An 11,374-nucleotide genomic window follows, 5' to 3' on the forward strand; every position below is an offset into this window, starting at 1 on the left:
CTGCTGGGCTTCTGCTCGGAGAAGGGCGGTCACCAACTCTCTGGCTTGGTGGTTCTTGTACTTGATTGTGTTACAATTTTTTTCTTGGAATTTAATCAGACTTTGCTTTCCATCTAACTTCAAACTGTTTTCCAGGTCCTGAACTTGGCATGATAGAGAAGAGATCCTGATCTGCATGCTGCTTTTCAGATACTTGAGTCTTATCAAGTCCCACTCAGTTGTCTTTCTTCAAGAGCAGACATTACATACATACATACATTTGTTCACTCACTCATTTAACAAATATGTTAAATATATCTATTACATGTCTATTCTGTCAATCTTTCTTCCCAGGCTTTTGTTTCTATTCCCCCATCATCCTTACTTCCCTTCTCTGAACTCACTCCAGCCGGTCTGAATTCTTCTTACAGAGCGGTACCCAGAACAGAACACAGTACTCAAAATGGGATCTGACCATCACAGGGTGAAGCCAATTGACTTTAATAATAAATAAATAATAATAAATATATCCTGTGATTTATCTCGCTGTGCAATGAAAAATGACCAAAAGAGTAAATAGTAAAATTACCCCCAAATAGAATCAGATTATCAGTATAATAATATACAGTAAAGACAAGGTAGGGGATACAAAAGTAAAATAAAAATCTCTATAAATGTTTAGATTACATTTTGTTTTTCACAAAGAGGAAAAGAAAATAGTAAGACATCCACTCTCCAGACTTCAGATGCCACAGACATAATTTTGCTCCAGGCTTCATCACCAAACAATGGTTCATTGTTTCTAAAGGAATCTGGGCAATGATATCATTTATATCATCAGCAGAGTTACATAGGTGACTTTGCCTCTATTTGTAATTATGCAGTTGGCATTTCTACATCATTGGCATCATTGAAAAAAGTCTTAAAACAACACATGATATAAATAATAAACTATGTAACTATGTAAGTTATGTAAATGTATGCAGATGACATAAATTATTACCTAACTTCAAATTTACCAGATACCTTTCCTCTCAAATGGTTCTTTAAACTGAGGTTTTACTGTACTAGGGGAGGGACAGACTACACCAGGGGTTGCAAGGGAATGGTAATCTGATGAGGTGGCTCCATTGTTTATAATTTGATGCTCTCTCTTAGTCCTTTCATGATATTAGTTTTTGTATGTTTTTAAAATTGTTTTTTATGGTCTATTTGTATGCCACCCAGAGTCGCCTCACATGACAGGGAGGGCCATATAAAAATGACTGATAAATAAATACAGATACACATACATACTGGCAATACCCCTAATGAGCCACATGCTCTGAATTTCTATAGTCCAGCACAGAATTCAAGCCTTAGGCAACCAAGAAGGAACAACAGGACCTCTTTGACCTACCGGAAACAGGAAATATGCCAAGTTTCATTAACAGTCTTGAAGAGGCGTTGACCAGTTGCAATGCTATTGCCACATCCCAGGCACTTCCAGTCTTCTTCACCTACATTGAGCACAAAGAACGGACAGTTCAGCAGATGCTGTTTCACTAGCAGATATATGGGAACAGGATATGAAGAAATGCAGCATTTGAACCATTAGGAAAAGCCCAATATGTGTGGCTATTCTACAACCTGCTTCCTACACAGCCAGCCAGGTGTTCCTGGGGACTCTGCAAGCAGGAGATGAAGGCAAGAAGCCCCTTTCTCAACAACTAGTATTCATCACAATTGGGTCTCCAAGAAGCCCAACTGCATAGGCTAAATCTCCTCGAATTTGAGGAACCTTGCCCAAATCCATACATACCATTGCTTCGTCATGAGGCAGCATAACAAAGGGGTGTAAAACAGTTGTTTAAACAAACAGGCAGCCAAGAAAGACTTACTCCATCAATTCTGGGCTTCACAGGTTCTTATAAAGGAGCAAATAGCCAAGACGCTTCACTTATGACAATGACTTGGACTGTCTCCTCACACAGCTTGATTCCCCTGGCAATCACCAACTTCAGTTGAAATGCCCAGATTTCTATGTTACTGTCAAGCCAAAGAAAAAAATTACCTTTGGCGGCAGTCTCTTGAACTACTCTAGCCCATGATTAGCAACTGGAATTACAACCTCTCTACTGAATTTTGAAAACACAGTACTGCCAAAAGAAAATTATTGCTGACAAAACTGCCCATATTGAAGTTCTGGTTCCCAAAGTTCCACATTTATGCACTGGTTGCATTTCTACCCTTCAGCTTCTAAGGAATTCAAGGCATTATATTGGTGTAGGCTTTCACGGCCGGTATCTGTTCGGCAGTGTTGGGCTTCAGGGTTTAGTGACCATAGTGTAGGGAACAAATTTCCTGCCTCTGAAAATGCGAGCCACAGTTGCCAGCGAAAGGCCAGGAAAACTGTTCTCTGGATCACAATCACTAAACGCTGAAACCCAACCCTGCCCAATTTAGGGCATTGTTTGAGCTCAACCACACTGTCAAGGATGACCTGAGAAAAAAATGGCTTTGAAAACTGAGTTCTCTGATCACTGCAGATAGCTCTCATTTGTTTGCATTCAATAAATGCATTCTGGCTAGTGTGATGCTGGATCTACAGGGGAACATTGCTTCAACAAATTCCTAAAATATCTATGTCCACCATGCCAGCTTGCTTTGCTGGTTCAGACAAAAGCCTTCTGCTAGGTTCCCTCCAGACTTGTCTCCTTCCATGCTAATTTAACAGGGTGAATAGGAGGAAGAGCTGTGAAGCAGGAAGCCCCATTAAATCCTTTGTTATGCCATAAATTCATCAGACAGAGCCTTGGCTATGCAAAATGGAGCTGTGAGAATTCAGCCTGTAGACAATTTCAGAGGAAAACTATTTTCTGTGCTACAATATTAACAGCTAATTACCCATTTGGGCTGGATTATATTAATTCAACTAGGGATTTTCCCTAGAATTGGAATACTAGCAGACCATTTCTCAGAAAGGGAAATGCACACTTCCTTTAAGGTACAGACCAATTCATTAATACTGCAGCTACTGAACAACTAGAAAGCTAGCCTAGTGAAAATAATATTCTGACTAAAGACCAAACTGGATTCAGTGAATGAAACTCCCCATTAGGCTTCTATTTAATATTAGATAATTTGGCTCATAAATGTGCAAGTGCATCTCTCTTTGTGATTTATTTTTGTGCAACCTTTTATTCAATCAAGAGAAATGGGCTGGAGAAAATTACCAGCTACAAAGGGCCCTGTCTCTCTGATTTTGTTCCAATTTTTAAGTGCAAAACCAAATATCCCAGTGAGGCTTTCCTTCCATAGGATTTAGATCTGATAACATTTAGGTGACTTGCGATCAAGATAATGATGCCCTCACACTGCTTTAGGTCTCAGATTAGAAGGAATGTTGGTCACTTAGTTACTAAGCAAACACAGATAGAATCCGTATAACAGAAACATCATTAACGAGATGCAGATGATCCTGGATCCACACTTCAGGTGGAAAAGGGTACCTTGGGAGAGAGATTCCTCTTTCTAGCAAGGAGGGTATCAATCTAATACCCCGGAAGATCAGATTCCTCTGCAGAATCACTCAAGATGGCAATAGCTGACCTTAGAGATAAATTAGGTCTTGGGAGATGCTGTTGTGTGTCTGGTCAAAATGCGGAAGGGGATCCTGAGATGCTAAAGGTTGGGGAGGCCTGCAAAGGAAAAGTTCTTACAATACTGTGAAACTTCAATTACCTTCATATAGACTAGATATTATATGCTGAATACCTACTGAAGGAGGCTGGATTGGAAGATGAGCATGGTTTTAAAACTGGAGGAAGAAACTTTAATAATTGTGCTGTGCTGATGATAATTCTCTGATAGCTAAAAAGGCAAACGATCTACAGACTCTAGTGATGACACTGAAGGAGCACAGTGAAAAGAATAAGACTAAAATTAAATATAAAGAAGACCAAACTAACGACAACCGGTACAACAACCACCCTTAAGACTGACAATGAAAATACTGAAACGGCAGATAGCTTCTGACTTTTAGGATCGACTATCAGTGGTAAAGGAATCAGCAGTCAAGAAATATGGCACAGACTGGTACTTGGTAAAATAGCAATGAAGGCCTTAGGAAAGATATTCAGATCCCAGGATGGGTCTACACTTACAAAAATCAGAATCATGCAGCCAGTGGCTCTCCTTGTGAGATTCCATGGATGTGAAAGGATCTCTGGAGAAACAGCACAGAAAGAGTATTGATGCTTTTGAACTCTGGCGTCGGAGAAGACTTCTGAGAATGCCATGGATAACCAACAAAACAAATGGTTCATCAAACAAATCAATTTAGAGGTCTTACTCAGGGCACAAACGAATAGGCCCTCTTCTGGGACAAGGATGCTGGGACTTGCAGAAGCAGCAGTTGGAGGCTTCAGTCATGTTGGTGCCTTCCAAGGCACCCTCTTGTGCCCCCACCCCCACAGGTGAAAAAGCTAAATTGCAGCCACTGAACCTTCAAAGGTTGCTCATCTTTCAACTGTGATGTGAAAACTGTATATTTTAAAGGCATTATTATTGTTGTCATGATTCTGATTATTTTCAGTTACTGGCCAAGTTACTTTTCCTTCAATACACTGGATCACCTAAAACAGCCCTTTCAGAACAAACAAGGGCAAGTGTTTAGCTTGGTTCCAAAAGTTCAGGTTTAGTATTACATCTTCCCCTAAAGTTGTTTTTTTTTAATCTCTGAATCTTTTTTCTAAATAACAGACCTTAAGAACTCAGCTTTGCAGCATTCTACCCAATCTGGTTTGTAGCATATCTTCTGGAGTGGGGCTGCATGCCATCTCACCAGCTCCTTCTCTTGGACTTAGGGCCAAGCACCTTGGCCTTCTAGCCTGTTAAAACTGGCTCTCCTATCTGTTTCTAGGGAAATCTCCCAATTCACTCCTTGGGTTGCTGAGTCCCAAGGGCAGGCACAGCCTAAGGCAGGGTCACTGGGCCATTGTGAAGACCCAGGGGAACGTGAGCATGGGTGTGAGTACTGGGGTGAATGGGTGGGATGAATGGCTGCCTTGACCTGAAGAGGAGAATGAGGGGTAGGAGGGATCTGAGGGGGGCAGGCTTGAACATCGAGACCATGATGGGTAAAGGGAGATATGGTGGGATCGTATGAGTGGGTCCCTCTTGAGAACACTGGGCATGCTGTTTAAGAGCAATCCCAACGTCCAGCCCATAGGATTTCCCCTTGGGGCCAGGTTATCGGATCCTTGGTAGCCCTGGGCTCTGGCTGTTGAACGCCAGATCAGCATGTAATAAAGTTGATAGTGGATGAGGCAGACAACCCGGCTTCCATCGCCTAAACCTGTGGGGTGGGGTATTCCCCTCTCTTGAGATGTGCTCATCTGGGTTTTGGGTCTGGCACCAGCTGTACCTCCAGTGGACGGAAAGTGGGTTGGCAGATAACCAGGTGTGAGACACTCCGGTTGAAGTTGGGCTCTAAGGATTAGATGGGATTGTTGCTGTCGTACCACCCTCCCTGCTGCACAGCATCTACTCTGCCTGAGCTGCTGGACTCCAGTGCTGGACTGGCAATAAAGACCGCAAGGCAATAAAGACCACAAGGTTTATGGTTTTCAGGGACTTCAATCTGCCATTCAGCAATGTTGAGTCCAGGGTAGTTCAGGCGTTTCTGGCCACCGTGGACCTGTCACAGGTCATCAGGGGCTCAACACATACCGGAGCCTGCACATTAGACCTAGTTTTTGTCTTGGAGCAGTTCAGTTGTGATCTGGTCATGACCTGGAATGGCATGTGGCTGGGGCTTTAGACTGGATTACCCCTATGCAGCCTCTCTCTCTGTGCAGATCCTGGGGTACACCTTGGTCTCCTGAGGAGCTTCAGAAAATGAAGCAAAAGAGGAGGTGCCTGGAGCGCCGCTGGAGGCAAAAACTGGGATGAGTCTGACTGAACACGGGAAAGAGCCCATATTCAGGGTTACCTCAAACTTTTTTTTCTCTGCCCTTACAGATGGATGGCCCTAGCTGATGTAATAGCTGTCCAGGGGCCCTGTTTAGGGCCATCTGTTCCCTGCTGAGGGATGGGATGCAGGAACACCTGCAGGGGCATTAAGAGGTATATTCTCGCTATTTAGCAGATAGTCACTTGGATTTGCTCAGAGGTAGATTGTGACTGGATGGGTCCAGTTGAGGTGTCTGGGGCAAGGCCTTGCATAGTTTGGCCCTCTGATCTCAAGGAAGTGGACAGGGTTCTCCAGTCTGTTAGCCTGGCCACTTATTGTTAGATCTAGATGGTCAAGGCCATCTGGGAGGTGACCTGTGGTTGGGTCCATGTGGTGGTATCAGTTTCTTTGAGAGGGGCTGTGGTGTTTCCACTCCTCAAGAAGGTATCACTGGACTCAATGGTCCTGGACAACTATTGTCCAGTCTCCAACCTTCCCCTTTTAGGGAAGTTGGTGAAGGGGGTGGTTGGGCTTCAGCTCCAGGGGACCCTAGAGGAAGCAGATTAACTGGACCCATTTCAGTCAAGTTTCAGGACATAGTTTAGAACAGAGATGGCATTGGTTGCACTTGTTGATGACGTGTGGCAGAGCCAAGAGGAAGGTGGCACATTCATCCTCGTGCTCCTTGATCTCTCAGCGGCTTTTGATATTGTCAACCGCTGTATCCTTTTGGACCGCCTTTAGTGGTTGGAGGCACTGTTTTACAGTGGTTCTCCTTTCTTGCAGCTGGCTCCAATCAGTGTTATCAGGTGGAGAGACAATGCACCCAGGGCCCCTCATTTGTGGGGTGCCAGAGGGTTCAACACCCTCTCCCTTTCTGTTTTACATCTACATAAAACCAACAGATGAATCATCCACCAGTCTGGGGTCAGGCATCATCAACATCTGGATAATACCCAGTTATACATCTTGACCCCTGGCTGGCTGAGCAATGCAGGCAAACCCCTGACCTGTTGTCTGGAGGCTGTACTGGTCTGGATGGGGAGAACAGACTCAGGCTCAATACTGACAAGGCCAGTAGCTCTGCTTGGGCCCTCTGGATCTGGAGGTATACTATCATTGACTCTCCATGGGGTTGCACTTCCCCATTTGAAACTTGTGTGCAGTCTGGGGGCCCTCTCACAGAGCAAGTGGAAACTATGGCCAAGAGGACTTTGCACAAATACATCTTGTGTGCCAGTCTGCGCTCTTTCCTAGACCAGGAGGCCCTTCATGCCCTGGTAATCCCATCTCACAACTGAATTACTGTAACATACTCTACATGAGGCTGCCCTTGAAGACCTTTCAGAAGATACAGCTGTTCCAGAATGCAGCAGCACGGGCAATGATGGGGGCACTATGTTATGCCCATGTGAACCTGCTGCAGTTGGCTTCTGGGTGTAATTCAAGGTTCCTGTTATCACCTTTAAACCCCTTCATGGCCTGGGGCCTGGCTATCTAAGGAACTGCTTATCCCCAGTTCTCTGCCTGTCTAGTTTGGTCCAGCAGGATGGGTGTGCCTTGTTACCATAAATTAAACAAAGTTATCTTGCAGGACCCAGGAAGCATACCTACCCTGTTGCAATTCCTGTCTCTGGAATGATCTCCCCCCAGAGATCTGTGTGACTCCCACACAACATTAGACATTATCTAATCCAACTTTCTGCTCAAGGCAGGATCCACTAAATCTGAAAGTACAATTCTCTTGTAAAGTCTCCTTTACAGCCCGAGAAACTAGGGAGGGTCCCTTCTGAGCCTCTTGTCCTGCCCAGTTTCCAGCTGTGGGCTCAGCTGCCTCTTATCTGACCCTTCCGTAGGCAGCGTCTCTTTGCTCCATCTCTCAAGGTCTTTCCCACATACCATTACAGTGATTTTATTAGCAGTAGATTTTGCTTGCTCAGCTTTTAAAGGATGGACTACTTTGTGTAGTGCAGCAAATTGTTTGCAACATTTTCTTTCACTGTAATTACCGGTCTTTCTTTCTTATTATACCTATTTTCTACTTGATTTTCTTTACAGCTCAAGCATGAGACTATCGCTATGTGACAGTATTATGTAAATATTTTAAATGTGTCTGAATACCCGAAGGTACTTTGAGCTTAAGTTTTGACACAGCTCTATAGAAGCAAATGTAACATTCAGAATGAGGTGGCCATATATTCCTTCTTGCTTCTTCTCTGGCAAAAAAATTTAGACGTACTTGAAAGAGACGGGAATTCAAATGAATGTATCTCCAAGAGATGCTTGTCTTGGAGCTGAAAACAGTCAGAAAAGAGAAGTGCGTCCTCTGCGTCAGAGGATGACTCAACCGCTGACCTGCTTTCTCAAAGCTTTCCCTAATATTTGGTCAGAATCTGCCTTCCCTAACTTTAACTCATTAGCTGGTGTCCTGCCCCACAAGCCTGGTCATCTTGGCAATGTCATTCTAGGTGCTTCGGGAAGGCACTTTCTGATCAACTCGGAGCAATAATAAGTAGGGTTTCATGGCAGGAGAAGCAAGAAAAGGAGTTCAAGATGGGCAGGCATTCCCAAAACCGGAAATATTAAAGGCACAATTCCAAACAATTCCTGCAAGCATAAAATGGAAGACAGGAGCAGACAGTGTGACTGTATAAACTAACTCAACAAAGATAGAAAACCCCAAAAGATGGAAAAGAAAGGTCTCCAGTAAAGAGCAGCCTGGAACTGCAGAGTCTCTCATGCCATGTAATTATAATATTGCTGTAGCTGTCCTTGGTAACATCATCTGTCCTGCTGGATTAGCAGACATAGAGAACTGTTGGGGGACTTGCTACATCTTGGAAGTTACCCTGCAACCTTTCATGCTACCCATGCTCCTGGCTGAGTTCATGAGCCAGTGGTATGGTTAGCACACATTTGTTTCTGTTCCTTGTAGTAGTCAATTGTTAACTATTACAGCTCTTCTCTGGGCAGGGCTCAGTAGTGTACCCTGTGCTCTTTAGAGATCAACTCTGTCATTCAGGGTTTCTTTTTCTTTCGCTAAAAGCCCAAAGCTTGTCTGTCCTGCATGAACCTTAAAGCTCTTTCTAGGTTCCACCAGTAGAGATGTGTCTTCTTTCCTTGCTGTAGTCTATGGAGAGTTGCTTCCTCCATCAGCTGCTATTATAGACTTTTTATTTGGCCAAATGAATCTTTGTTCATTGTTCCAATCCTGGTGCATTTTTGTTCATGAACTACTATAAAGTTGCATTTGCTGCAAAATACACACCAGACTATATTCAGGAAGGAAAAGAAACATGCCATAAATATTAGAGATCATGGTTGTGGTGTCATGTTCCCTGATTATTACTTCTGTTTCTTAAGGTACACCAGGAGAAAGGCATCTATTTCTTCCTGCTTCCTTCTCAGCTTTGCAAATTGGCAAAATACTTACTGTTGTTATCTCTCCTGCCCAAATCCTTTAAGCTTTTTTATTCACTCACTCAGTGAGCTCATTTCTTGGAAACTGCCTACTTTATATTCCACCTGCAGTCTTTCCAGTAGCCTCTGCTTCCTCAGCAGGAAGCAGTCATTTAATCACCCAGAGTGGGCAATCAAACAGCTCTACAGCATACCCCTCGCAATCATATCCAGGCAATGGCTTTTTCATAGCATACAGTCCTTCCTGGTTACTCTCCTGTACTCTTCCTGTTGAACCCCACTACCAAACTCCTGTTAGCACGTCCTCTTTGCAAGCTCAGTCAGCTCCCTGGAGGGTTCACACAGCATGGACCGTCAAACAGAACAGAATACTGAAACATTACAAAGTGTCTAGAATAATTAGACCTCTAACATCTGAATTATTTCAAGAAGTCTTAGGCAAAAACTTGTACTGTACAGCCGTAAAAATGATCACATGTGTTCAAAGTCACACAACAGTATAGAATCGGGATAAGGTGGAAAATAATTACTGAGCATGAAAACATTTCAGAGTTTCAGTCAACACTGAGCTACTTTCCAAAGAACTCTGAGTAATCAAGTAAGGCTACAGAATAACTTGGGCCATGCGGTCTGCATTTATATCTAACAAGATGCCACTTCAAACATCAATGGTTTTCAAGCTTACTGAGTTAACAGCCAAGGTTTCTGCCAATGACCACTGGTGTTGGGTTGTGGTGCTCAGAGAGAGCACCAACTGCCCGATGACGTTACTTGCCCTGGCCATGAACCGCCTGCAGGAGCAGAAGCAAGCTTAGAGAACACCAAGAACCCAGCAATTCAACCTGAGCTACACGCATTTTCCACCAGGACGGTGTTCCTCAACCGCGGCGACTTTAAGATGCGCGGGGTTCAAGAATTCCCCAGCCAGCATTCCGGGAGTTGAAGTCCACAAGTCTTCAAGTCGCCAGGCTGGGAAGCACCGCAGCGGGGCAGCCACCGGCGCGACAGGATGCGCTAAGCCGGGCCTCCAAACACACCGGCGGGGCTCCCCTGCGGCGCTGCCCAGAGGGCCCCGTCAGCAGGAGCAGACGCGACGGCACCTGCCCGCTTTCAGGGCAGGTTAACTGAGGGTCGGGCGGCAGGCCAGCTTCATTCGCCACCCCCCTCCGCATACAGACGCCCTCCGAGCACCGCGCGACTGAGTCCCGGCCCCGCTCCCCAGCAGGACACCGGAAAGGAGCTGCTTTCTGTCGGGTCTCTCCGCGCCCCCTCCCCGCCCCCGAGCCAGGGACCGTGCGCCCGCCCCCGCGGCAGCCCCCGTCCGCGGCGGGCAAGGCCCCTCAGGGAGCCAGAGCCCCCCGCCCCGCCTTGGAAACCGCTTCGCCACCGGGCCGCGCAGAGGAGTCCAAGGCCGCCGAGCCCGAGCGGGGCCGGACTGCGGCCACGCGCCCCGCCGGGACACCTGGAGGCCGGGCGCCGGGCGACGCGCCAGCCGGGCCTCCCGCAGACGCTGCTTACCCGCCGGCGCGGCGCCTCCGCCGTCCATGGCCTCCGAGCGCCGCCTCAGCGACCCGCGCGCGCGTGACGTCACCGCCCCTGCGAAGGCGGGAGCCGCATCCCCCGCGCCAGCGCAGCGGACACCGCGAGCGACGTCGCACCTGGACCTCCGGCCGCGCCCGCCCCGCCCCTGCCTGCCCGCCCGCGGCCAATGACGGGTCTCGCGCCGGCCCGGCCCCGCTTCCCCGCCCACCGCTTCCGACCAATGGGGCCGCGGAGCGAGCCCTCGCCGCCCGCCTCCTCCATTTCAACTTCTCTCTGCGCCGTTCTATCCCCGCCCCTCGTCCACCCGGGGAGCCAATCGGCGCCTGCCGCTCCCGCCGCCGCACGTGGCCGCAGATGCGGCCGACCGTGGTTCTTGAGAGGGGTTGCAGAGACTCGAGCAGCCAAGGCGGCTGAACCGGGGCTTCGCTGGGCTCGCTTGGTTTTCCCCGAACGGAACGCGTCGTGCAGACCCCTCCGGAGCTCGCTTTCAGTTCCGGG

At 46.8% G+C, this 11,374-nt stretch overlaps 1 protein-coding gene across 1 annotated transcript in view; it reads right to left on the reverse strand.

Moving 5' to 3' along the window:
• LIMK2 (LIM domain kinase 2) overlaps positions 1-11,006 on the reverse strand; it is a 58,517-nt gene extending 47,511 nt beyond the window's left edge. Inside the window, exons 1-2 of the mRNA XM_088143773.1 lie at positions 10,853-11,006; positions 1,379-1,478 (exon numbers count right to left, since the gene is read on the reverse strand). Coding sequence (XP_087999899.1) covers positions 1,379-1,478; positions 10,853-10,880 — 128 coding nt within the window. The 5' untranslated portion in view covers positions 10,881-11,006. The remainder of the gene's footprint in view (positions 1-1,378; positions 1,479-10,852) is intronic.
• Between the last annotated feature and the right edge of the window lie 368 nt (positions 11,007-11,374).

This window comes from Python bivittatus, unplaced genomic scaffold (assembly GCF_059951505.1).
Source record: "Python bivittatus isolate LINGU-HERP-01145 unplaced genomic scaffold, Pbiv_v1 ctg000390_np1212, whole genome shotgun sequence".
Classification (NCBI taxonomy): Eukaryota; Metazoa; Chordata; class Lepidosauria; order Squamata; family Pythonidae; genus Python; species Python bivittatus.